Source organism: Nerophis ophidion, linkage group LG03 (genome assembly GCF_033978795.1).
Source record: "Nerophis ophidion isolate RoL-2023_Sa linkage group LG03, RoL_Noph_v1.0, whole genome shotgun sequence".
NCBI classification, from domain to species: domain Eukaryota; kingdom Metazoa; phylum Chordata; class Actinopteri; order Syngnathiformes; family Syngnathidae; genus Nerophis; species Nerophis ophidion.
In genome coordinates this window covers 25,203,576-25,229,687 of record NC_084613.1, presented here as the reverse complement: position 1 = coordinate 25,229,687, position 26,112 = coordinate 25,203,576, and the positions used below count along the sequence as shown (strand labels likewise).

At 40.9% G+C, this 26,112-nt stretch overlaps 2 protein-coding genes across 3 annotated transcripts in view; one reads left to right on the top strand and one right to left on the bottom strand.

The window, feature by feature from the left end:
- The window catches only part of spg11 (SPG11 vesicle trafficking associated, spatacsin), a 28,686-nt gene extending 16,157 nt beyond the window's left edge, over positions 1-12,529 (bottom strand). The window contains exons 1-20 of the mRNA XM_061894745.1: positions 12,154-12,529; positions 7,761-7,945; positions 7,463-7,684; positions 7,191-7,389; positions 6,984-7,124; positions 6,549-6,913; positions 6,322-6,467; positions 6,165-6,261; positions 5,941-6,096; positions 5,692-5,855; positions 3,046-3,222; positions 2,869-2,940; positions 2,669-2,796; positions 2,401-2,585; positions 2,144-2,339; positions 1,875-2,078; positions 1,701-1,807; positions 1,482-1,627; positions 1,259-1,411; positions 1,125-1,191 (exon numbers count right to left, since the gene is read on the bottom strand). Coding sequence (XP_061750729.1) covers positions 1,125-1,191; positions 1,259-1,411; positions 1,482-1,627; positions 1,701-1,807; positions 1,875-2,078; positions 2,144-2,339; positions 2,401-2,585; positions 2,669-2,796; positions 2,869-2,940; positions 3,046-3,222; positions 5,692-5,855; positions 5,941-6,096; positions 6,165-6,261; positions 6,322-6,467; positions 6,549-6,913; positions 6,984-7,124; positions 7,191-7,389; positions 7,463-7,684; positions 7,761-7,945; positions 12,154-12,350 — 3,307 coding nt within the window. The 5' untranslated portion in view covers positions 12,351-12,529. The remainder of the gene's footprint in view (positions 1-1,124; positions 1,192-1,258; positions 1,412-1,481; positions 1,628-1,700; positions 1,808-1,874; positions 2,079-2,143; positions 2,340-2,400; positions 2,586-2,668; positions 2,797-2,868; positions 2,941-3,045; positions 3,223-5,691; positions 5,856-5,940; positions 6,097-6,164; positions 6,262-6,321; positions 6,468-6,548; positions 6,914-6,983; positions 7,125-7,190; positions 7,390-7,462; positions 7,685-7,760; positions 7,946-12,153) is intronic.
- Positions 12,530-12,774: 245 nt separating this feature from the next.
- On the top strand, positions 12,775-16,767 carry ciao2a (cytosolic iron-sulfur assembly component 2A). 2 transcript variants are annotated; one of them, XM_061894748.1, is made up of 5 exons: positions 12,775-13,088; positions 14,649-14,813; positions 14,884-14,933; positions 15,009-15,054; positions 16,359-16,767. In XM_061894748.1, exons 1-5 carry the CDS (start codon positions 13,061-13,063, stop codon positions 16,457-16,459), a joined length of 390 nt encoding a protein of 129 aa, XP_061750732.1. In that variant the 5' UTR covers positions 12,775-13,060; the 3' UTR covers positions 16,460-16,767. The 2 variants fall into 2 exon arrangements, with proteins under 2 accessions (XP_061750732.1, XP_061750731.1); XM_061894747.1 differs by having other exon boundaries at positions 12,778-12,999.
- Positions 16,768-26,112: the final 9,345 nt, after the last annotated feature.

The following is a 26,112-nucleotide window of genomic DNA, read 5'->3' as shown; positions in this document are numbered from 1 at the left end:
CTTTCAAGTTGCAACTGCTGTCTTGTTAGTACGTTGATCTTACATTGGTGATGTTGTTCACAACAACAGACGAGATATGTTGAGTGTGTATGGATTTTTGTTGTTCGCTTTAGCTTCATACTGTAGTTACGTCGGCGTTTCAAGTTGCCATCTGGACATTGTTTAGTTCAGTACACATTTCAGAGATGAATGAGTAATACCGGACACATTATTTTCCCTAACAAATGTTCCTTCTCTTTAAAATATCAAAATTTTAATCACATTTTTGTCAATTTCCCTGATATCCTGCGTTTAACAGTGAATTCCAATTTATTGGCCATTACTCTGACTTGGTCCATAGGTACGCGAAGGTGGAAATCCAGTACTTCTTTTTTTTTTAGTTTTGTAATTATTGACGAGGCATACTAGCGTTGTCGAAAAAAAGTAGCAACCATGGTGAGATCCCAAACTTGTTTTCACTCCACTGCTCACTCATCCGTTTTACTATTGCAAGCTCAGGAATTTGCATGTAGATTGCGTGACCAATTAATGTTTTTTTTAGATTATAATATTTTTATGATCATGACAAAACGAAATGGATTATTGGCCATCAGATGATACCCCATGCGGGTACCCTCTAATGACCACCAGAGTACCAGTCTAATAGTATAATAACGCAATCTTGTTTACACATGCAGTACCAATGGGGTGTATATAGCTATTGGATGATACCCTTGTGGGTACCATCTGATGGCTAATACACTGTACACTGTGTTATGTGGACTTTGAAAAAACTGTTGCACTTAATATACTTCTGCATTTTAAATGATGCTGCTAGAATACTTTAACTTGACGGCACACTGATTTGTAACTTGCACTTTCTCTATGTATTGAATTTGTATTTTAAATTGCTTTTTATTATGTAATTTCAATCTTGTTATGTATTTTAACTCTTGTGTAATTTTAAATGTGCCATTACAGGACTACGGATTGAAATTAGCATGGTGCTAATTCTGGTGCAGCCATCTTTTTAATGTACTGTAACTGCACATTGTCCTTCAAATAAATAAACCCAACAACAGCAAGCCAAAATCTAAATTCGATAAATTGTCCAGCGCTAGGTTTTACAGATGGATGCCACCTACTGCTTGAGTTGAGGGAGTTTGCCGTCTGCCAGCCGAAAAGCCTGGAAGGGTCGAGCGGATGGAGCGACTGTAAGAGACACAGAACCGTGTAAGAAGACCCGACATGTTTGTCTCCGAGTGGACTGTGGACACACCTGCAGCAGGTGGTAGATGGAGACGTCAGAAAACAGGCAGAGTCCTCTCGGTCCTGCGGGGAACAATGCGGCCTTCAGTTTGGGATACGCCGTCAGTGCCATCTTCATCAGTTGAGGATCGACGGAGCGCGTCCTTTCACCCTGCAACACCACCTGACAACCAGGAAGGAGATCAGAGTTCAGAGGTCAGGAAGCATTTTTATTTTTTACACCTGGTCTTTACCTGGTCAACGCCTCCAGGGGCGAACATGATGGTGGCGAGGGCGAGCAGACTGTGACCCTCCAGAAGAAGGCTGCTGAGGGACGGCGGGCTACCTGGTAACAGAACCTGAGCGCTGGTCAGACTGGCCTGGAAAATCAGTCCTGGGTCTGGAGGAACACACGGGAAAAAGCCCTGAATAAGACTAAAGCCGTGAAGGCACTTTGTACGTGTGCTGTCCACCTGTTAGGTCTCTGCTGATCTCCTGGATCTTCACCAGCATGTCAGACCAGGGTTGAGTTGGGGTGGAGCCACCAGCAGCCAGGAGAGGACAGTTCCTGGGCGTTAGGCTGCAGAGGAACCATATGATATGCTATAAGCAGCTAGCTTGATATGGGGGCCTTTTGGCGAGCGCACCTGTAGTGCTCCAGGTAGGCGTAGAGAAGGTACTGCAGACCACGCTCCAGACACCAGCTGATGACCAGAGCGTGGAGGTCCAGACCAAGCGACGAGCGGTACTGTGGGAGGGGAGGGACGGCCGCCATCAACCCTCCCCCCTGAGCTAGCCGCCACAAAAGCTGCTCCAAGTCTGCGAGCTCATCCGGGATGAACACGCCCCTCCTGCAGGGAGAACACAAGAGGTCAGCGAGTCGTCTGCATGGTTGTGGTGAAAAACCCTGACCCACCTGGCCAGAAGGTCCTGGATGACCTCCTTCAGGAAGAAGCTGCACAACGTGTGGTCGTTCACCACTTCTGGGGTTAACTCCGGCCAGTGGGAGGTATCAGAGGCCTCGATGCTCCCAATCCAGTCGACAACGCCGCAGTGGTTGTGGAGGGCGGTCATGTGACGCCATAAGACGGCGGCGTCACACTTGCTCAAATCTAGAAAACAGACAATGCATCCTGAATTTGCAAACAATCCAGCCCCCAAAACATTTTCTACCTGAGGGCCGGCGTCTGGACAGCAGGATGGCAGTTCTGCTGATCTGGTTCCAGTTTTTCACCCAATCGAGTCTTATATTATTCCTAAGCCCCACCTCCCCATCCTCCACCCCGGATCCCTTCTGTCCCAACACCTCCTCCATAACTTCCCTGCCTGCAGATTCCCTGAGGAACATCTCCACCCCCCTGCAAAGGAGTGGAATGTCATAATCAGGATTGTGTTGTGGCCATGTTGCTATGGCGACCGGAGAGTAACACAGGATGCTCACCTGCTGGAGTAACGGACCTTTGGATGGCGGGAAGCCGGAAGTAACAAAAGACGCTTCACCTCCTTGATAAATACAACGCTTTGACTCTCCTCTTCGGAAAAGTGGGCCCGTCTGGACAGCTCCTCCCCCTGAGGAGCCAGCCAATCAGAGACTCAGCCGAGGCAAAGAGAGGAAGTGATGACAGGAAGTAGAGGACTCACCACAAACTCCCGCAGGTCCTCATCATCCGTATAGATGCAAATCCGATGCAGTTCCTCCTTCACGTTGAATCCCTGACAAACAAGTAGGCTGATGAGTTTCTGCACATTGAATGTGTTGGAGGCGGAGCCAAAACATCTGGAAGTGAGTGAGGTCGTGTGTCTTGAGCTGACACTCACCATGTTGGTGAGGAGCGTGTTGGCGGTCTCCAGGTCTTGCTGTTGCAAGCAGCAGAAGACCTGGTGCAGGCCCACCGCCCTGATGGCCGACAGACGCCAGTCTGGACGACCCCGCCTCCTCAAGGCCGCTTGAGCTCTGGGAATGTCATTTGTCAGGACGGACAGCCGGACCAATTCCTGCAACACACACACACAAACACACACACACACTTACATATTAGAGCTGGACAATCCATCAAATTTTGATTATGGCTTCTCACAGTTATGAAAATATAATAATTGAAAAAAAGCGATTAAACGGTTGTGCAACGTGCATCCAAATTCCGAAGCTTGTGACGATGAAACAGAGGAGGAGGGAAAGAGTGGGAGCAAGGATCTCTACTAGACGGTTGTGATCTCACCATGGTTGCAAAGCCTGTGAATCTTCGGACACCACACGATTTAATTCGATTCGATTCTCGGGGGTAACAATTCAATTCAGAATCAATTCTCGTTCAAAATCCATATTTAACTTAATAACCTTGGGTACCGGTTCTATGATAAACTAAATTCCTCCATATAATAGATAAACAGCTCTGATAAATTCATATTACTTAAAAGAAAACTGTTTTCTTAAAAAAATGCTACCCGAACACTTAATAAAGTAAAATACAAAAAAGGCAACAAGAGAAGTATCCAACACTTCTCTTTTCTTAAGTAAATCTGTACAGCAGATATGATCAACAACAATATGATTTGATGTATTTTAAATCCGGTCCACCCAGCCATGTTTTGGTTTTTGCAATTTATGTTTTTATTTGATTTTTTATTGTTTTTAAACGATTAACAATTGTTACAAATTATAATTGCGAGTAATTACAAATTTCCATTTTTTACACCCCTATTGGTTGCTTCTTTTTGTCACAACACTAGGATGCATTATCAATAATCACTAAACTCAACAAAAACAGTAAGGCAGGTGATGTCCTCATTCACATAACCGCAGACGGAATCAAATAATTGGCTATTTAAACAGAATCCACCATTAAACGCAAAATATCAGGGACATTTACATAAATGTGAGTGAAATGTCGTCATTCTAAGGAGAATAAACATTTGTTTGGGTAAATATTGTGTCTGGGAACGCTCATTCTTCCCCAAAACACGTCCTGAACTAAACAATGTTGAGAAGGTCACTTTGAAACAGCGACTAAACTACAAATTTAAAGCATGCAAGAACAATCCATACACCCAAAACACATCTCATCTGCTTGTGTTGTTGTGAGCAATATCATTGATGTAACAATAACGTATAAACAGCAGTAGCAACTTGAGAGGACCTCTCTTTTTTCTTTATTTTTTGCCTCAAGTCGCCTTTACTCATCAAGTTGAAGACAACAGCGCAACACATTTCCCCCCGTCACAATAATAGCGAGGTGCGCCACATCTGGTCTGACTGCGCTAACAAAATAAAGTACCTTACACAAGCCTAGCATACATTTACACAATTATTATGTATTGACCTAAAATACTGATCAAAATTGTCCAAAGATGTATTGCACCAATAAATGTGAGTAATTTTGCATTTACTGTAATTAACAAACATTTTTTTTAAATTGTATTTGACAAAAAGAGCACACAGTCAATGGTGGTAAAATAAGTGTAAAAAGAATAAAATGGAAATAAAAACAAAACGGAAAAACTGAATCTTATTGTTTGTTTTTTTTTGTTATTTTCATTTAAATATATTTTATTACTATTATCATTTTACTTGTTGTGGTTTATTTGTTATTAATTTATATCTGTTTTTTAACTATATTTAAAGTTGAGTTTTGGTGATGCAATAAATACTCATGTAATTAATCGTGGTTACAATAGCAATTAAAATAATTGTCATTATTACTTTTCCCATAATCACCAAGCCCCAACATATATTGTCAATATTCACTACTCTAGAGTGCAAGGAATTGTTGTATTCATTTTGAGGTGTCAGCTTAACATTAGGGGTTTAATCTCTTTGGGCACCTAACGTTTCAATTCTATTCCGATTCCTGGGGCGATGATTTGATTCTGAATCAGTTCTCGAATCAAACCGATTCTCACAATGTATTATTTTTTACAGTATTTATCATGAAACTTTTGTCAAAACTGGCGAAAAGTTAAAAAAAACTCCTTCTGGTTGCAAGAAATGGCCTAGAAGTCTTTTTTTTAATTTTTTTATTTTTTTTATTTTTTTATTTGTCATGAAAAATGGACGGTTTTGTTATGAAAAACAGAGGTTTGGTGGTTGGTGCACTAATTGTAAGTGTATGTTGTGTTTTTTATGTTGATTTAATAAAAAAAATAATTTTCTTTTTTTTTTTTAAATAAAAATGAATAAAAAATTCTTCTGCGGCCAATCGGGTACCTTTCGGGCCACGGCCCGGTGGTTGGGGACCACTGGCCTAAAGGCATTTTTTTTTATTGATCTTATATAATTAAAAAAAAAAAAAAATATATATATATATATATATATATATATATATATATATATATACGTTTTCTTAAATTATGAATCAATTAGGAATCGGGAAAAATAATTGTTTTTCTGGTGTGAATCAATTTTTTTGTGCATTCCTACTTAAGATGCATGAACTTTGTAACGTTGACCAAATGACCATGAGTCACCTCAATGGGCAGCAGCTCCCACTCGTCCTCTTCCGCCTCAGCAGGTACGTCGCCTTTGTGGGTGTCTCCCCCTGCAGGCCACGGATATTTCTTCATGAAGGTGCGAAGCTCTGCGAGGTACTCGTTCAGGACGTCCACGCAGCTCTGCACATCTTCTTCCTCATCTGCGCACACCAATACACACTCACTCAGGAAACACACGGTGCTAAAGTAGCATTGAAAACTATCAACTTGCTAATGATGTCTTACAGTGCATATGATTGAGTATGTAACGTATCTGAGCGTTGACAAAGTTGAGCGTTATGCTGAGCAGCTGTTCAGAGAACTGCCGGCTCTGAGCGTCACTGTTGGATTCCCTGATGGCGGAGCAGAGCAGGTCCAAGGCGGGACACAGCGTCTGGACGCCTTTTGTGGATGAAAACAACTTTAAGGTGTATTGAAAAGCACACCACGAGGAGGTTCGCATGTCATACGTTCTTTCAAGCTGGAGGCGCTCGACGTCTTCAGGAGGTTTTCTTTGCTCTTCAGGTAGAAATCCACCGTGTCCAGCTGACGATTCTTCACTCCCGCCTGCGATACATGACAACGATTGTGAATGATGCACAGAAAGCACAAAAGTCTGTCTCCTACCTTCAGGGAGTGGATGGGGATGGAGCAGCGCCCCCAGCTGTTTAGGTGACAAATTGCGTCGACGGTGGCCGCGCTGCCAAACAACATCAGCCTGGTGAGCAAGTCGTGCTGGGAAACGGAGAACAAGACCTGGAAAATTCCCACTTCTGCAGAGGAAGACGATGATAATGTGGGAATAAGAAATCCAGAACTTTAATATTTTAAAGTAAGCCAAGAGGAAGGTTTACTCTTGAGGAGCAGATTGTGATGCCTCTCGCCACAAAGCTCCACCGGCGCCGCCTGACCCTCCGCCTGGTGGTACCTCACATTCCTGGACTCCAAGTCCCACAAGACACCAATGGTCCGCATGTTGCCGGGGGAGACGAAGGTCAACATGGCGGAGAACTCGGAGACGAAGAGCAGGGACGGGACGGACGATTCGGGGACGGCGAAAGCGACCACCGCCCCGCCGGCGGGAACTCTGCTGTGGATCGGAGGCTGATGGGACCCTCGGCCGGGGAGCGAGGAGGACCAGGAGGTGACGGCGTAGAAGGAGGAGGGAGACGGCTGCTGGGCTGTGTTGTACATAGAGGTCAGACGAGACCCCCAAGAGCTGCAGAAAAAGTGGCAAGTGAGTAGAACTACTTGACGAGGGTCAGGTGGCGTGACGTGTGCAAGTTTACCGGTCAGAGTTAACGCTCCATCCCAGCGAGGCGAGGCTACAGCCGGAGCTCGCCAAGCTGTCCTCGTCAGCCGGTTGCTGGGATCGAAGAAGTGGCGCGTGAGTGGTGGTCGCCTCACACAGCAGGCGGTCTGGGTGCCGCCTGGAAGAAGAAAAAGACGATAAAGGGTACAGTATTGTAAAACTCAACACAGGCGAAGCCCAGCACCTGAAGTAGTCGTTGAGGTCTATGGCGATGGCGGCGTGAGCCTTAGTGACAGCCACCGCTGTGCTTAGATCTGACGACACCTCCAGGAAGCAGAAAGAAGAGGAAGCGGAGGCAAGCTCTTCCTCCATTAGGCCTTGGCTGAAGTAGGCCGGAAGGTCGATGGTGGCCAGAAGGACACCATTAGGGATATAATAGACAGCTGGAGGCGGAGTTAAAGAAGTTATGTAACAGTGATGATATGTTTTAACGCAGTGTCAGCGTGTTAAGGATACAGATGAGTCCGCTCTCGCCAATGGCGAACGCGCTGTCGTCACGTACGCAGCAATGGGCCACGGCGGTGGCGTCCGTCGGAGCGATGCGGCAGCAGCTCAGCGTCTGCGACATTTCCTGCGTGGGCGACCACATGAGCTGCAGAAGCCAGATGGTGTCCATCAACAGGCAACCGCGGCCCGAAACGAAGGAGAGCACGCGCACCACCTTCAAGCCGCACACGCCTGCACATAGAGACACAATCAGTGACCACAGTGTACTAGACCGGCCTGACCTGACGTAGTCCGCGAAAGCACTCACTCTGGTCCTGCTCCGACACAGCCTGTTGGAGGCGCTGTGCAGGACATTCATCGACATGCATGGAGAGGGACGGTATTCTCTCTGCGTCCACCTCCAGCACAACCAGCTCACACTGAGAGCCAACAGCCAGCAGTCGCAAGGCTCCACCCGCCACATGGTGGCTACTTGGCTCCTCCCAAGAGAAGCTGCACAGGAAACATGTTGTACACAATTCAAATGTTATGATTACATCCATAACGGTGTTTGGAGCTTGTCAACATTAAGCGACTTTATATTGATAAGGTCTCTGCCTGGTCGACATGTACAGAAAGGTAATGTAGGGGTCACTATAGATGTAACCTTTGCGAACGAGTCAAGTCTTTTGAAAGGCTCTTTTACAGTGCAAAGTATTCACAGCGCTTCACTTTTTCCACATTTTATATCACAGCCTTGTTGCAAAATGAAATCAATTCATTGTTGTACTCAAAATTCTACAGACAATACCCCATAATGACAATGTGAAAAGGTATGCCCTTCATCCATTTTCTACCGCTTGTCCCTCTCGGGGTAGCAGGGGCGCTGCAGCCTACCCCAGCTGCACTCGGGCGGAAGGCAGTGTATATGTTTAAACCTAGAAATCTTGGATTTTGATACTTGGCAAAACATTACAATTATGCAAATGTATCTGTTATCATGCTAATGTTAACATGCTAACATGTTATCTTTGCATTTTAGCTAATTTTATTCATTTGAACCTAAAAAATAGGGATTCTGATACTTGGCCAGACGTTACCGTTAGTATGCTAACATTTTCTGCCAGCAATTTAGCTAATTATGTGTATGTTATTTTATACATATATATATTTAGAATTTTAATAATTTATTCTAAAGTATTGACAGCATTTGCTCAATACTTTATTGATGCACCTTCGGCAGAATTTGCAGCCTTAAGTATTTTTGAATACAATGCCACAAGCTTGACACACAAATCTTTGGGCAGTTTCACCCATTCCTCTATTCAGCACCTCTCAAGCTCCATCAGGTTGGATGAGAAGCATTGGTTTTCACCCAGGATGTCTCTGTACATTGCTGCATTCATCTTTCGCTCTATCCTGACCAGTGTCCATGTTTATGCTGCTAAAAAACATCCCCACAGCATGATGCTGCCACCCCCATGCTTCACTGTAGGGATGGTATTGGTCTGGTGATGAGCGGTGCCTAGTTTCCTCCAAACACGATGTCTGGCATTCACGCTAAATACTTCCATCTCTGTCTTATCACACCAGATAATTTTATTTCTAATGGTCAGAATCTTTCAGGTGCATTTTGTCAAACTTTTACAAAGGAATGGCTTACGTCTGGACACCATACCATACAGGCCCGATTGGTGAATTGCTGCAGAGATGGTAGTCCTTCTAGAAGGTTCTCCTCTCTCTTCAGAGGACTGCTGTAGCTTTGACAAGAGTGGCCATCGGTTCTTCGTCCCCTTCCTGAGTAGACTAAGATGAATGCAACAATGTACAGAGACATTCTGGATGAAAACCAACGCTTCCCATCAAATCTGATGGAGCTTGAGAGGTGGTGGAAAGAGGAATGTGCAAAGAGGAATGTGCAAAACTGCCCAAAGATAGTGTGCCAAACTTGTGGCCTCATATTCAAAAAGCCTTGATGCTGTAATTACTGCCAAAGAGGTGCATCAACAAAGTATAGTTTGAAGAGTACATGTGATTTAAAATGTTTCAATTTTTAAAACATTTGCAAAAAAAAAAACCTTCACATTGTCATTATGAGGGTATTGTATGTAGGATTTCAAAGACAAAAATAGATGTATTATATTTTGGGATAAGGCTGTAACATAAAATCAGACGTGCTGCAAATCTTCCGAATGCACACTAAGTGATCGATGAGAACCGAGGTACAGTTGGGAAACATTTGTTTGAGAGACATTTTTTATGCAGATGCAGATACATACGGAATAGAAAATTAGTCACGGTTGAAGAAAACAGCAGTGTTTGGATTCGCTTTTTTTAATTATTTTTACTTTTAAGTGTTTGTATTTGTGTCCACTTTTCTGGGTATCTGATCTCATATGTAAATTAATTCAAGAAGCCACACAACAAGTGGGGTAATACTGTATGTTTTTATTCACATATTTATCATTTATTAATTTTTTTTTGTTTTATTTGTACTTTTCATACATAAATACATTTTATTCTTACTCATTAGTCGTTTTTTTTTTTCTGTATTACAAAAATGCTCTTGTTCTACAAAGTGTTTAAGGTGGGCTGAGCAAAATCTCTAAATATTGATGTCACTGTCAAAGCATATTAGACTGTCTCAGAAAATTTGAATATTGTGATAAAGTCCTTTATTTTCTGTAATGCAACTAAAAACATGAACATGTCATACATTCTGGATTCATTGCACATCAACTGAAATATTGCAAGCCTTTTATTATTTTAATATTACTGATTATGGCATACAGCTTAAGAAAACTCAAAAATCCTATCTCAAAAAATTTGAATATTTCCTCAGACCAAGTAAAAAATAAAAAGATTTATAACAGCGAAACAAAATCAAACATTTGAAAATGTCAATTAATGCACTCAGTACTTGGTTGGGAATCATTTTGCACGGATTATTGCATCAATGCGGCGTGGCATGGACGCAATCGGCCTGTGGCATTGCTGAGGTGTTATGGATGGCCAGGATGCTTCAATGGCGGCCTTCAGCTCATTTGCATTATTGGGTCTGGTGTCTTTCAGCTTCTTCTTCACAATACCCCACAAATTTTCTTTGGAGTTTAGGTCAGGAGAGTTGGCAGGCCAATTGAGGACAGTAATGCCATGGTCAGTACACCAGTTACTGCTGGTTTTGGCACTGTGAGCAGGTGCCAGATCATGCTGGAAAATGAAATCATCATCTCCATAGAGCTTTACAACAGATGGAAGCATGTACACAGCTGCATTGACTCTAGACTTGATGAAACACAGTGGACCAAAACCAGCAGCTGACATGGCTCCCCAAACCATTGCTGACTGAGGGAACTTCCGTTGTCTAGAGTTCAGGAGTGGTTTGACCATGGGAATACGGCTTTTGAAGCTGTATCTGTTGAAAAGCTCTATGGAGATGATGATTTCATTTTCCAGCATGATCTGGCACCTGTCCACAGTGCCAAAACCACCAGTAACTGGTGTACTGACCATGGCATTACTGTCCTCCATTGGCCTGCCAACTCTCCTGACCTGAACTTCATAGAGAATTTGTGGGTTATTGTGAACAAAAAGATGAAAGAGACCAGGCCCAATAATGCAAATGAGCTAAAGGCCGCTATTGAAGCTCCTGGGCATCCATAACACCTCAGCAATGCCACAGGCCGATTGCCTCCATGTCACACCGTATTGATGCAGTAATCCGTGCAAAAGGATTCCCAACCAAGTACTGAGTGCATTAATTGACATTTTCAAATGTTTGATTTTGTTTTGCTGTTATCTTTTTTTTTTACTTGGTCTGAGGAAATATTCAAATTTTTTGAGATAGGATTTTTGAGTTTTCTTAAGCTGTATGCCATAATCAGCAATATTAAATTAATAAAAGGCTTGAAATATTTCAGTTGATGTGTAATGAATCCAGAATGTATGACATTTTCATGTTTTTAGTTGCATTACAGAAAATAAAGGACTTTATCACAATATTCTAATTTTCTGAGACAGTCCTGTATGTGACTATGGCACCACATTTAATACAACTTTAGGCTACATTTTAAAATAATTCCCACCAGTAAACAAATATTTCTGTAAATGTAAACTATTCAGTTCTACATTATCTAATAATTGCTGCTAGTGATTGTTTTCTTGATTTTTTTTTTTAAGAACTATAATAATCGGCAAGTAGTTTGAACGACTCTTTGAAAGGAACAGCTCCTCAAATCGGGCTTCACGGTGGAAGAGGGGTTAGTACGTCTGCCTCACAATACGAAGGTCCTGCGTAGTCCTGGGTTCAATCCCGGGCTCGGGATCTTTCTGTGTGGAGTTTGCATGTCCTCCCCGTGAATGCGTGGGTTCCCTCCCACGTCCAAAGACATGCACCTGGGGATAGGTTGATTGGCAACACAAAATTGGCCCTAGTGTGTGAGTGTGAATGTTGTCTATCTGTGTTGGCCCTGCGATGAATTGGCGACTTGTCCAGGGTTTACCCCGCCTTCCACCCGATTGCAGCTGAGATAGGCACCAGCGACCCCGTGACCCCAAAGGGAATAAGCGGTAGGAAATGGATGGATGGATGGCTCCGTAAATCCCATCTCTATGGGCCTCTACATGAATTCATGTTGAAGTATGGATATAAAAAGTTCTTATATTATAAAAAAATATATATATGTATAATTTTACATTGTAATAGACAGAGGCGAACTCACTCCTGGTAGCAACCGTCTATCGTGACCGGAGCGACCTCATTGTTGGCTGGGTCCCACAGCACCAGCGTCCCGCCGACCTCCAGACACCCGAGCAAAGTTTCACCGGGAGCCAGCTGAGCTTTGATGATGTTACCCACCTCACGGCACTGATGGTTCTCTGGAATGAGCGCTACCTCGATGGAGGAGCTCTCCTCCATCTTGTCATTTAGCCAAATGCCTACTTCCTCTACGCGAATGTTTCCGGAAGGGTTTTAACTGCCAAACAGCTCAAACATATTCTAATGTCTGACTTCTTTTTTTTTTTTACCTCTTCTTATCAAACAGTCAGCCATAGCTGTCACGTGACAGCCATCCAGTCATCAGCTGACTGGGTTTGCCCAATAAGAAAAAGGAAAGGCTACTTAGTCAAACGACGTCATTTCGATGTAGTGTAGTTTGGTTGCTAATATTTTTTTTAGTTGTCTATCACCCTTGATGTAAATTAAACCCTATTAAATTGCATAATCATCATGTATATAATTATTAATGTTGGATAAAATGGCAATGTTAATTTGTGATTTGCACACGACCGATCTGGCATCGATTGCTTTTTCCAGAAACAAGATATCAACCAATATGAGTTGAGCTGATCTCAGAACGGTTGAGTTGTCTCTTTGGAGATAGGTTTTCTTCCGCTGACATTCTCTTCGGTCTGCTTCCATTTGGTGCTTGTAGACCTTCTTATCATGAGACTCGCACACTGTGCCCGGTCTTGTTAACGGCCAACTCTCCTCCTCGGAAAACATTTTCGCCCTTGGAATGTATCGAGAAGCACGAATATGGAAGAAAAGGCGTTAGAAGTGTACGGTGAGTGACTGCAAACTGACGCCAGACTCCGTTGACAAACTGCCTGTTTTTAAGCACGAATATGGAAGAGAAGGCGTTAGAAGTGTATGGTGAGTGACTGCAAACTTAACGCCAGACTCCGTTGACAAACTGCCCGTTTTAAGCAGACGTCAAGTTACGGTAGTTGGAGATGCGTTGATAGTCTGTGTGACAGGTGACATAGATCGATGTAAAGTCGTCGGAGATATTGCTGTGTGCGGATCCAGCTTTTGAACTATTAAATGCACGATTTCCCTGTTAAAGTTAGTGCGTGGGTTAGTTCTTGTAGGACAGGATGGTGCTCATAGTTGTGGATTAAATAATCAAATGTAGTAATGTTTCTCTAATGCAGGGGTCACCAACCTTTTTGAATCCAAGAGCTACTTCTTGGGTACTGATTAATGCGAAGGGCTACCAGTTTGATACACACTTAAATACATTGCCAGAAATAGCCAATTTGCTCACTTTACCTTCAATAAATATATATATATATATATATATATATATATATATATATATATATATATATATATATATATATATATATATTATTTAAAAAATTGGTATTTCTGTCTGTCCTTCCGTCGTACATTTTTTTTCTATTTACGGAAGGTTTTTTGTAAAGAATAAATAATGAAAAAACACTTAATTGAATGGTTTAAAAGAGGAGAAAACACGAAAAAAAAGAAAATTTAATTTTGAAACATAGTTTATCTTCAATTTCGACTCTTTAAAATTCAAAATTCAACCGAAAAAAATGAAGAGAAAAAGTATCTAATTCGAATCTTTTGGAAAAAAAATGTAAAATAATTTATGGAACATCATTAGTAATTTTTCCTGATTAAGATTAATTTTAGAATTTTGATGACATGTTTTAAATAGGTTAACATCCAATTTGAAATAAAATTTAAATTTAATTCTACAGATTTTCTAGATTTACCAGAATATATTTTTTAATTTTAATCATAATAACTTTGAAGAAATATTTCACAAATATTCTTTGTCTAAAACACAGAAGGTAAAATGAAGAATTAAATTAAAATGTATTTATTGTTCTTTACAATATATATGAAATAAAAATACTTGAACATTGATTTAAATTGTCAGGAAAGAAGAGGAAGGAATTTATAAGGTAAAAAGGTATATGTATTTAAAAATCCTAAAATCATTTTTAAGGCTGTATTTTTTCTCTAAAATTGTTTTTCTGTAAGTTATAAGTAGCAAAGTAAAAAAATAAATGAATTTATTTAAGCAATTGAAGACCAAGTCTTTAAAATATTTTCTTGGATTTTCCTATTCTATTTGAGTTTTGTCTCTCTTAGAGTTAAAAATGTTGATCAAAGCGAGACCAGCTTGCTATTAAATAAATAGAATTTAAAAAATAGAGGCAGCTCACTGGTAAGTGCTGCTATTTGAGCTATTTTTAGAACAGGCCAGGGGGCTACTCATCTGGTCCTTACGGGCTACCTGGTGCCCGCGGGCACCGCGTTGGTGACCCCTGCTCTAATGTAACTAATGCATTAAGCAATTACACTCGGCTGTGGTGCAGAAACATCAACATTTCAAATAATTGAAATACAACAGCAAAAAACTTCCAGATCCACGACTTGATTTTTCATGTGTCGTGTCAGATGTGATCCGGTCCATCCGAGACCCTGAGAAACCCAACACCCTGGAGGAGCTGGAAGTGGTGACAGAGAAGTGTGTGGAAGTCCAGGAGCTCGGAGAGGACGAGTACCTCATCATCATCAAGTTCTCACCCACCGTCCCTCACTGTTCTCTGGCCACCCTCATCGGTCAGCCACTTCTTTGCAAACACTTTATATTTGTGTTGCGCAATCCTGAGTGTGTTGCGATTGTGTGCAGGTTTGTGTTTACAAGTGAAGCTGCAGCGATGTCTGCCCTTCAAACACAAAGTGAGTGTACAAACTGCGTGTTCGCACGTTGTTGCATGTTGTGTTGGTGCCGCTCATAAAAGTGTCTTTTCTCAGCTGGAAATCTACATTAGCGAAGGAACCCACTCAACAGAGGAGGACAGTAAGTCTCCCGCCAGTGCCACTAAAAATGTGTACAGTGAGACCTTGATTTACGAACTAAAATACTTCTTGAACATTGTTCGTAAATCGAACAGTTTTTAAATAGAATCATTGTTACCCGTTAGAAACGATGTGAACATAAAGAATTGGTTGTAGACTTGACAAAAGTCCCTATTTTAGTGACATAATGCCCACTTTAAAGACAATATATATATACTGTGTATATATATATATATATATATATATATATATATATATATATATATATATATATATATATATATATGTATGTATGTATATATGTGTGTGTGTATCTGTATATACAGAATGTGTGTGTATCTGTGTGTGTATATATATATATGTGTGTGTGTGTGTGTATATCTGTTTATGTGTAATATATATTTGACATATATATATATATATATATATATATACGGTATGAATGCTTGCATGCTAAGATAGGCTCGAGCACCCCCTGCGCCCCTGAAAGGGAGAAGCGGTTAAAAAATTATGGATGGATATACGCACAGAAAAATCACTTTGGTGCTCTCAACGGCAAACCATACCTTCAAAGCACGCACACACACTACAGTCCCTTCTGTGCTCTCAAAAACGTTAAGAACTATGTTGCTACTGTTATTTTATTTTTTTTTAAAGTCAAAAAAATTTTTAGCTTGCTGCCCACGAACAGCAGACGATATGCCGTCACAAGGGGTTGAAGGGACGGCAGACAGGGAGAGGAGGGAGGGTGGGAAGTGTCTGTGGGTTCCCTCTCCTCTCTAAGTTTAAGTCCACAGTCAATCCTTCATTCTTTCCTGGCTGCTTTGTTGCTATTTTTGGACCCATTTTGAGTAAGCAAAATAGACAAAACTTGGTGAATGTCGAGAAAATAAACACACACTGAAGCACTTGGACTGAGAAAACAGAATGTGACGTGAGGGGTTTCGCCTCTCCAAAATGGCTGCGCCCCTTGTGGACTGTACTGCACAGGAAGTGATGTCTTCAAAACGGCTTGCAGTGGGACACAAAAATAATGAATGAATTAAGTGTTCGTACACAAAGACATGGTTAGCACACAGAGGCGTATCTGGCATGATATAAAGGTTTGTAAACCAAAAGATTGAATAGAGGTGTTCGTAAATCTCGATGTCACTGTGTTGGAATGTTTTAAGTCATTCTTAACTCTCACACAAGTGTAAAAATAAGTGAAGCAGTGTTAGTAGTATATTTAGTCCATCTGTGATAACGAGTTCACGCCGGCATTTTCCACGTTAACTTGGTCATGGTCCCTCTGTTTGTGTGCAGTCAACAAGCAGATCAACGACAAAGAGCGTGTGGCGGCTGCTATGGAGAACCCCAACCTGAGGGACATCGTGGAACAGTGCGTCATCGAGCCGGATGACTAACGTCTGCTGCCGGTGCCTTTTTGCCACCAGGTGTGTGCGTGTGTACGTGCGGGGTCATGAACGCCGGACTGTAGGCAGCAGCCATGTTGACCGTATGTGTCAGGAAACAGGAAGTGAGCCCCGTTGCCATGGAAGGCAAGTGTGATCACTTCCTCATCAGCTGATTGGATGACTCACTTGACTGTTTAGTGAACAACCGTTTGATCTTTAAAGTACACAAACGTGTTAATATTTTTGTGTGTTGATTTGCTGTAAAGAAATAGAAACATGTTAATAAAACCACTTAATAAAAAAAATAAAAAAATCAAGATTGCCTTTGTGTTTAATGATGGTGCTGCACCTAACGGGGGTGCTATTGGTCTGCATGGACTACAAACAGGGCCTTTCTTCTGTAGAAAACTGCATGCATTATAGGGGTGTGGGAAAAAAATCGATTCGAATTCGAATCGCGATTTTCACGTTGTGCGATTCAGAATTGATTCTCATTTTTTAAAAATCGATTTTTTTTTTTTTTATTAATTTTTTTTTTTTTTATTAATTTTTTTTTTTTTTTTAAATTAATCAATCCAACAAAACAATACACAGCAATACCATAACAATGCAATCCAATTCCGAAAACAAACCCGACCCAGCAACACTCAGAACTGCAATAAACAGAGCAAATTAGAGGAGACACAAACACGACACAGAACAAACCAAAAGTACTGAAACAAAAATGATTATCAACAATAGTATCAATATTATTTACAATTTCAACATAGCAGTGATTAAAAATCCCTCGACATTATCATTAGACATTTATAAAAAAATGAACAATAGTGGCTTACACTTGCATCGCATCTCATAAGCTTGACAACACACTGCGTCCAATATTTTCACAAAGATAAAATAAGTGATATGTTTTTGGTTTATTTAATAGTTAAAACAAATTGACATTATTGCAATCAGTTGATAGAACGTTGTCCTTTACAATTATAAAAGCTTTTTTTAAAAATCTACTCTGCTTGCATGTCAGCAGACTGCGGTAAATCCTGCTGAAATCCTATGTATTGAATGAATAGAGAATCCTTTTGAATCAGGAAAATATCGTTTTCGGATCGAGAATCGTGGTGAATTTAAAAAAAAAATTAGATTTTTAATCGAATCGTGACCTCAAGAATCGATATTGAATCGAATCGTGGGACACCCAAAGATTCACAGCCCTAATGCATTGTAAATGACATGCATACACATTGCTTTGTCAATTGAGAATTATTGTAATGGTTGACCAATCACAATAGAGAATATTGTCAGCTGACTTCAAAGAGGATTGACAAGAATTCCATTGTGTTTTATTCGGCAATTGTACGTGTCTCTTCACACTGAACTCTTTAGCTTCTTTGAGGTTCTTTTAGTTTGTTAAACTGAAAAGTAGAAGTTCTATCTGTCGCCGGTTCCATCTCCACAGGCGTGGTGTGAACGCAGCAGATTAAAAGATGCCAGCATGCTAATCTTGCCAACTGTTCATACAGAATGCTGTCTGTTGTGTGTGCGACCCAACTCACAACCGTGTGTTTTTAGTCCTGGAGGCTAAAGTGTTGTCCAATCGGCTTTATACTTGCTGTCTTTTCCCTCTTACAAAAATACAAATGATACACCAAGTACTATCAGCCCTGTTTGGGATTAATCTGTGTTTATGTTGACTTGCAGAGGCTGACACACTTAGTTAAAAAGAAAAAAAAGCTTTGTCTTCATCACATCAGTCTTGATTAGCTCCAGTTGGTACTGACTCAAGTGAGTACATCTGCCTCGTTACCTTGACGATAGCTTCCGCTTGTCATAACTGAACAGGGAGGTCTAATCAATCATTGAAGCGCACGCTTAGAGACGCACACAAAGCCACCTTATCAATATTCAAAATGATTCGAGTACCTGTGTTGTCATACCAGCACACATGTTAAAGTAAAGTTAAAGTTAAAGTACCAATGATTGTCACACACATACTAGATGTGGCGAAATTATTCTCTGCATTTGACCCATCACCCTTGATCACCCCATGGGAGGTGAGGGGAGCAGTGGGCAGCAGCGCTGCAGCGCGCGGGAATCATTTATGGTGATTTAACCCCCAATTCCAACCCTTGATGCTGAGTGCCAAGCAGGGAGGTAATGGGTCCCATTTTTATAGTCTTTGGTATGACTCGGCCGGGATTTCCAAAGTGGACTGGCTTAGGGTGGAGGACAGAGTAAAACAACTTGCACTGAGCCTAGTCTATAAAATCCGCTCCCTGATACCCAAGTACATGTCAAACTACTTCCTTAACGTAAATGACCGCCATAACCACAACACCAGGAGGAGCTCCACAAACCACGTTAAACCCAGATTCCGATCTAACAAAGGTCTTAACTCATTTTCTTTCTATGCCACATCAATGTGGAATGCACTCCCAACAGGTGTAAAAGTAAGTGCATCCCTATACTCCTTCAAAACCGCTCTAAAACAACACCTCCAGGCAACTTCAACCCTTTACTAATACCCTCCTCCATTCACATCCCATCTCCCTGGATTATAAATAACCTAATGTAAATAATCAAATGTACTTCTAATGTATATACTTGCTCTTATGCTATCTGAACTCACTATGTTCTCTGCTGGCTGTACATATCCTACTAAGTAAGACCTACACTGTTTCAAAGTCCATTTCTCTGTTGATGCAATTGTTGATGACTGAAGTACTGATATCAACCAAAGCTCCTCATCCCACCCCCGTATTGTAAATAATGTAAATAATTCAATGTACATACTATGATGATAACCTGTGTGATGACTGTATTATGCTGATAGTATGTATTTGTACCATGAATTGATTAACGTGGACCCCGACTTCAACAAGTTGAAAAACTTATTCGGGTGTTACCATTTAGTGGTCAATTGTACGGAATATGTACTGAACTGTGCAATCTACTAATAAAAGTATCAATCAATCAAAAAAAATTGAACTCACGACCTACCGATCTCAGGGCGGACACTCTAACCACTAGGCCACTGAGTAGGTATGTGATGGCATTACTCTTTTATTTACATTATATGATTTGTTTTTGAATATTTCAATGATTCGAACAAAACATTGTATAAAATCTTTTATTTTGACTTTAAACATGTGGCCTCACCTTGTGCTAGTTAGCCTTGTTTAGCCGTGTTTATTAGCTCCAAAAAATGTGAAAAAAATTCAGATGAATAGATGTAGGTCTTGCTATGGTGACAACTAATTATTTATATGTTTTGAATAAAGAAAAATATGTCTTTGTAGATGTTTACCTCGCATTTTAAGTGTTATGCAAATGAGCAGCTTCTTATGACTAGAAATGAACTTGGAGCGACATGCAGTCTTTTTTTGCCTAAGATGCTAATGGACCGAGCTTCACGCTGATTGACACTACACAAGCGCAAAGAGCTCTAACGAGGCAGCAGGTCAAAAAGCGTCAATCCACTTGGCACCCGAGCGGCGACACAAATACAAATGCGATCATTCGCGTGTGAGGTGCAACTCCGTCAAGGGGGACTCGCTGTCACATGTAGATGGCGACCTTTTGGTAGCTGACTGGAACAAATGTCAAAAGTGTCAGATAAGAGAGTAAACAAATACAGATGCACAATGATCACCATAATCAGCACGTGCACACGTGTGTACGGAAAGGTTTTTCACTGAGCTGGCGTACCTCAGGGATCCACAATAGGTTCACATCTGCATGTACAATATGTCACAAAAGTGTGTACCGCACTCAAATTTTAGCAAGTATTTTCTTGAATATTGTAAATACTTTAGAAAGAAACTTGAATTTAATCAGTACTGTAGCGCACACTGCTCACAGCCCATAGCTCATAAACTTACAATAAAACATGCTTTTATTTTGTGAAATTATATTTTCGCGTCCGTATTTGACGCACTCTGCTGCTACATTCTGTTAAAATAATTCTATCTAAGTTATCACAAAAAATATAGTGTTGAAATGAGTTCCCTGCGGGAAGCAAAAACATGTCTTTGAACCTACCAAGAAGAAGGCTTGTAAAACTCCTCTGTGTAGGATGGAAAGCAACGTGAAGGTGTTCTGTTTCGTTCATGTATTGTAATCAACAGAAGAACTACAAAGCGTAGAGGAAGCAGGGCCTGACTCCCCTACAGGCACCGCTTTTGTAAACTCTTTTACGAACCTCTTTTTGAACTCTTTTACGACCTCTTTTTTTAACTCTTTTACAACCTCTTTTTTAAACCAACCTTTTCTTTTGAACTGTTTTGTAATCAAAGGCGATGGCTGTTTGCGACCCCGTTCCTTCGGAAGCAGCTGTTGCCACGTGGTCATGGAAGGTCCAAATAAATGAAGGTGTACAATCTTTTTGGCAAAGCGTGTTGAGACACTGTCCAGACGTTTCTCCTCAAATTGAGTCAAATTTAATTGTTTAGTTATTGTTTAGTTCTTTGCTTCTTGTCTTGTTTAATAGATGTCATCAGTGTCTGAACCTGAGACATTACTGCAGTGTTTAGTGACCAAAAAAAATCTAATTTTACCCTCAGCGTAGCTCGGTTGGTAGAGCGGCTGTGCCAAAGACTAGCACATATGGCGTAATACTGACATGATGTCCACTGTACTATTGGCACACATATTGCGTCTCTAATGGTGATGTTGATCTTAAATAGCAGACACTATCAAAAAGTGATCTTGGATTGCGTTACAAACATGACGCTACTACCAAGAATGGGCCGAAGCAACTCCGAAGCAATGAAAGATCGGCGGATGATTTTTTTTCGAAGGAAGTAGTTGCCACCATGCTAAATTACCATTACTAAGATGATTATATCATTTTTGATTTGAGCATTGAAAGTCACAGAAGAGAGCCAAGGCAACATCTGTATGAAATTTCTCGTCTTTGAGCTCAGGCCAGCGAGTGAAAGCCAGGGCAATGTTGATCCTGACTGTCCTCTTATCCGGGTAAGCTCTGTTTTACTTTTTCTTTGTCTCCTCAGACAAAACTTTTTGTTTCTTTGTTTGTTTTGGATCTTCGACCATGATAGCAGTAATTGCATTTAGGCATTCTTTTTCTTCTCCTTCTAAAGCAAGTCAGCACATTTGTAGTATTATGCAAATAATCTGATTTGCTTACACCTGTGGAATATAATTTCAACAAGACAAAAGACCTCTGTGTGTGTGTGTGTGTGTGTGTGTGTGTGCGTGTGCGTGTGCGTGTGTGTGTGTGTGTGTGTGTGTGTGTGTGTGTGTGTGTGTGTGTGTGTGTGTGTTTGTGTGTGTGTGTGTGCGTGTGTGTGTGTGTGTGCGTGCGTGCGTGCGTGCGTGCGTGCGTGCGTGTGCGTGTGTGTGCGTGCGTGTGTGTGGTCCAGGTACATGCAAACAGAACATCTAATTTTTCCGTTCTCCATCAATGGAATTGATGATTGAATTTTCTCTCTCTCTCTCTCTCTCTTTCTCTCTCTCTATCTTTCTCTCTCTCTCTCTCTCTCCCTCTCTCTCTCTCCATGCTGCTCTTTTATCTGACACAAGCTAAGAAATCTGCAGTACGCCATGTTTATTTTGGTCAACAGAAGCGAAAAGTGATTGCGGGCGGGGCCTCCTCAATGGACACATTGTCCTCCACAAACCAATCTTCATCCACAAGAAAAAGCCTATAGACCGGCTGTTAAGTACATTCCATGCAGGGCTATTTTATTCAAAGAAGCAATGACGGACAGAACTAAAACACATTGGAAAAAAAACAAGATTTTGGATGATAAGTTTCAGTGTGTGCGTGTTTTAATCATGCTCGTCATTGGTCGGTAATAAGAGGTTGGAGGGGTTTTCGGCAGCAACGAGTGTTTTCATCTCAAATTAAAAAGAGAGCGAAAGCTTGTGTGATTAATTTCCTGCGTGAGGGGAAGGGAAACAACACAATCATGTGATGCCCTCCCCCCACCCCCACCTCTTTTATTCATCACATGTTTGGTTTAGCCGACGCCGCTTAATGAGCAAACAGCGATAAGGAAGCGGCTAACACCTGTCTTCGGAAAAAGTAGCTATCAGGTTGTGTGTGTGTGTGTGTGTGTGTGTGTGTGCGTGTGTGTGTGTGTGTGTGTGTGTGTGTGTGTGTGTGTGTTTGTGTGTGCGTGCGTGCGTGCGTGTGTGTGTGGGCGGGCGATAAAGCGACTTCCTCTTCGCCAACCCATAAAGTGGGAGCTTTAATAACCCTGAAGGATGCTGGGAATTCTCCCCCCTCGGGCTCAAAGCTGGAAAATCTTCATCCTTGTTACCGACAAGTCAGCTTGTACAGTCCCACATATGACCTTCAACCTGATGAAAAGGTGTCAGTCATCTGTAAGTGTGATAGCAAGGGCTTACAAGATCATGATCAATCAATCAATCAATTAAAGTTTAGCCCTGAATCACGAGTGTCTCAAAGGGCTGCACAAGCCACAATGACATCCTCGGCTCAGATCCCACATCAGGGCAAGGAAAAACTCAACCCAATGGGCTACAATGAGAAACCTCGGAGGGGTCCGCAGATGTGGAGACCCCCCCGCCCCCAATTTTATGTGGACTGTGAAACCTGGAAATAATATGAGTTAATAAAATGCTTAATCTTTTCTTACTAAATATATTTTTTAATTCCCTTTTGACATTAAAAATCACTTGCATGTATCATGTATGTGTTGGTCATGCATGATGTATTTTTGTTATTTTTGTTCTTGATGTGTAGCGTCTAGGGATTTCCGATTATATTGGACTGCCTGTTGCGATCCGTGTCTCGGATCTTCAAATATTATTGTTTATTTTTCCATCTTTGTTCTCATTCTCCGTCTGATCCGTTTATTTCCCGTTTAGTCCATCACCATGGTAACTTATTAGTTTCAGCTGTTACTCCCGGTTCCTGCACACCTGTTCTCTGCTAATTACCTTTCCTTTATAAGCCAGCCTCTTCTGTTTATTCTTTCTGGGACTCTAATTTGCTCACATGCAACAAGTAACGTCAGGTATGTTTTTCTCGCTAGCTCATTAGCTAAGCCACTTTGTTGTCATCTTTAGCTCACATGCTAATCATCTTTGTTTTCATTTTTTGTGCCATCGTGCCAAATCGTAGTTCTTTATATTTCCTAGTTTTCACGCTAGTGTCTTTTGTTTCCCTTTTTATTAGCTCCAGTGTTTTTGTTCAGAGCTCACTTTTTGTTAATAAATTTGTTAGATCTTACCTTTGTTGTGTTCTTCGTTTGACGCATCCTCGAGGGAATCGAACCCGGTACCACGATGCCGAACCGGCGTTACACTGCCGCTTTAAAATGTAATATCGGAAATTATCGGTATTGGTTTCAAAATTATCAGTATCGGTTTCAAAAAGTGAAATTCATGGCTTTTTAAAACGCTGCTGTATACACGGACGTAGGGAAAAGTACAGAGCGTCAATAAACCTTAAAGGCCTACTGAAATTAGATTTTCTTATTTAAACGGGGATAGCAGGTCCATTCTATGTGTCATACTTGATCATTTCGCGATATTGCCATTTATTTTGCTGAAAAGATTTAGTAAAGAACATCCAGATAAAGTTCGCAACTTTCGGTGCTAAGAGAAAAGCCCTGCCTCTACCGGAAGTCGCAGACGATGACGTCACATGTTTGATGGCTCCTCACATATTCACATTGTTTTTAATGGGAGCCTCCAACAAAAAGTGCTATTCGGACCGAGAAAACGACAATTTCCCCATTAATTTGAGCGAGGATGAAAGATTCATGTTTGAGGATATTGATAGCGACGGACTAGAAAAAAAAAAAAACGTGATTGCATTGTGACGGATTCCGATGTTTTTAGACACATTTATTAGGTTAATTCTGGGAAATCCCTTATATTTCTATTGTGTTGCTAGTGTTTTAGTGAGTTTAATATTACCTGATCGTCGGAAGGGTGTCTCCACGGGTGTCTTGACGCGCAGTGTCTCAGGGGAGTCGACGACAGCTATGGACGGCACAAACTCAGCTTTTCTCCGGTAAGAACTGACTTTTTAACCACAATTTTCTTACCGAAACCTGCTGGTTGACATGTGGTCGGGATCCATGTTCTCTTGACCGCGCTCTGATCCATTGGAAAGTTTCACCTCCAGGAATTTTAAAGAAGGAATCACCGTGTGTTTGTGTGGCTAAAGGCTAAAGTTTTCCAACTCCATCTTTCTACTGTGACTTACTTCTCCAATATTAATTGAACAAATTGCAAAAGATTCAGCAACACAGTTCTCAAAAAAAACCTGTATAATTATGCCGTTAAAGCAGACGACATTTAGCTGTGTGTGTGCGCAGCGCTCATACTTCCTAAAAAACCTGTGACGTCTTATGTAAACGTCATCATTACTCGACGTTTCGAGAACAAAATTTAGAAAACTAAAAAGGCCGTATTGGCATGTGTTGCAATGTTAATATTTCATCATTGATATATAAACTATCAGACTGCGTGGTGGGTAGTAGTGGGTTTCAATAGGCCTTTAAAAGCACTGCCTTTGCGTGCCGGCCCAATCACATGTTACCTACAGCTTTTCACACACACAAGTGAAAGCATGATTGGTCAACAGCCATACAGGTTAAACTGAGGGTGGCCGTATAAACAACTTTAACACTGTTACAAATATGCGCCACACTGTGAACCCACACCAAACAAGAATCACAAAACATTTCGGGCATCCGCACCGTAACACAACATAAACACAACAGAACATATACCCAGAAACTCCTTGCAGCACTAACTCTTCCGGGACGCTATAACATACACCCCCGCCCCTCTCAGGGAGAACATGTCTCAAATTCCAAGCTGCTCCTTTGAGGAATGTTAAAAAAATAATGCAGTTTGTGAATACAATAATAAATATGGCAGTGCCATGCTGGCATTTTTTACCATAACTTGAGTAGATTTTTTTTGGAAAACCTTGTTACATTGTTTAATGCATCCAGCGGGGCATCACAACAAAATTAGGCCTAGTAATGTGTTTATTCCACAGCTATATATCAGTATCGCTAGATATCGGAATCGTTAATTAAGAGTTGGACAATATCGGAATATCGGATATCGGCCAAAAAGCCATTATCGGACATCTCCAATAATGTCTATTGTTTAAATGTACGGCAGTGAAAATTAATTTCCCCAATGGAGACCAATAAATAAAATCTAAATCTAAAATCTACTGCATGCAATTGCATATCTTTTAAAATTCAATATTATCAAAATATAAATATTATATTATCATGTATTCCAAAAATATTTTTTGTTAAGACAAAGATAAATACTGTACTTAAATATCTGCTTGACTTATGATTTCAAAACATATTATCAATCAAATTGTAGACTCTAAAATTGACAATATATTTGATGGTTCAATTCCGCCGACTGAGTTTTTTCCCTTAAATCAACTTTGGTACTGTTTTTTTTTCCATATACAGTAGGACACTGAAACATTAAAAAGCAAACCAAAAAAAAAAACATTAAAAAAGCTAGATTTCACGGTAAAAAAAAAAAAAAAAAAAAAAAGGCAGCTCTGTTGTCGGAATTTTACCACTAAAAACAGTTGTATTGTTTTTCTATTCCATTCCATTCATTTTGTATATGCTGTAAAAAAAAAACACTGCTTTTGCTGTAAAATTTTGGTGGGTGAGCTG

Excerpts from the sequence above, each read along its gene's own strand:
- ciao2a (XM_061894748.1), top strand. The coding sequence starts at position 13,061 with ATGGAAGAGAAGGCGTTAGAAGTGTATG. Across the intron at positions 14,814-14,883 it reads TTCTCTGGCCACCCTCATCG|GTTTGTGTTTACAAGTGAAG; the intron begins GTCAGCCACTTC and ends GATTGTGTGCAG. Across the intron at positions 14,934-15,008 it reads GTCTGCCCTTCAAACACAAA|CTGGAAATCTACATTAGCGA; the intron begins GTGAGTGTACAA and ends GTCTTTTCTCAG.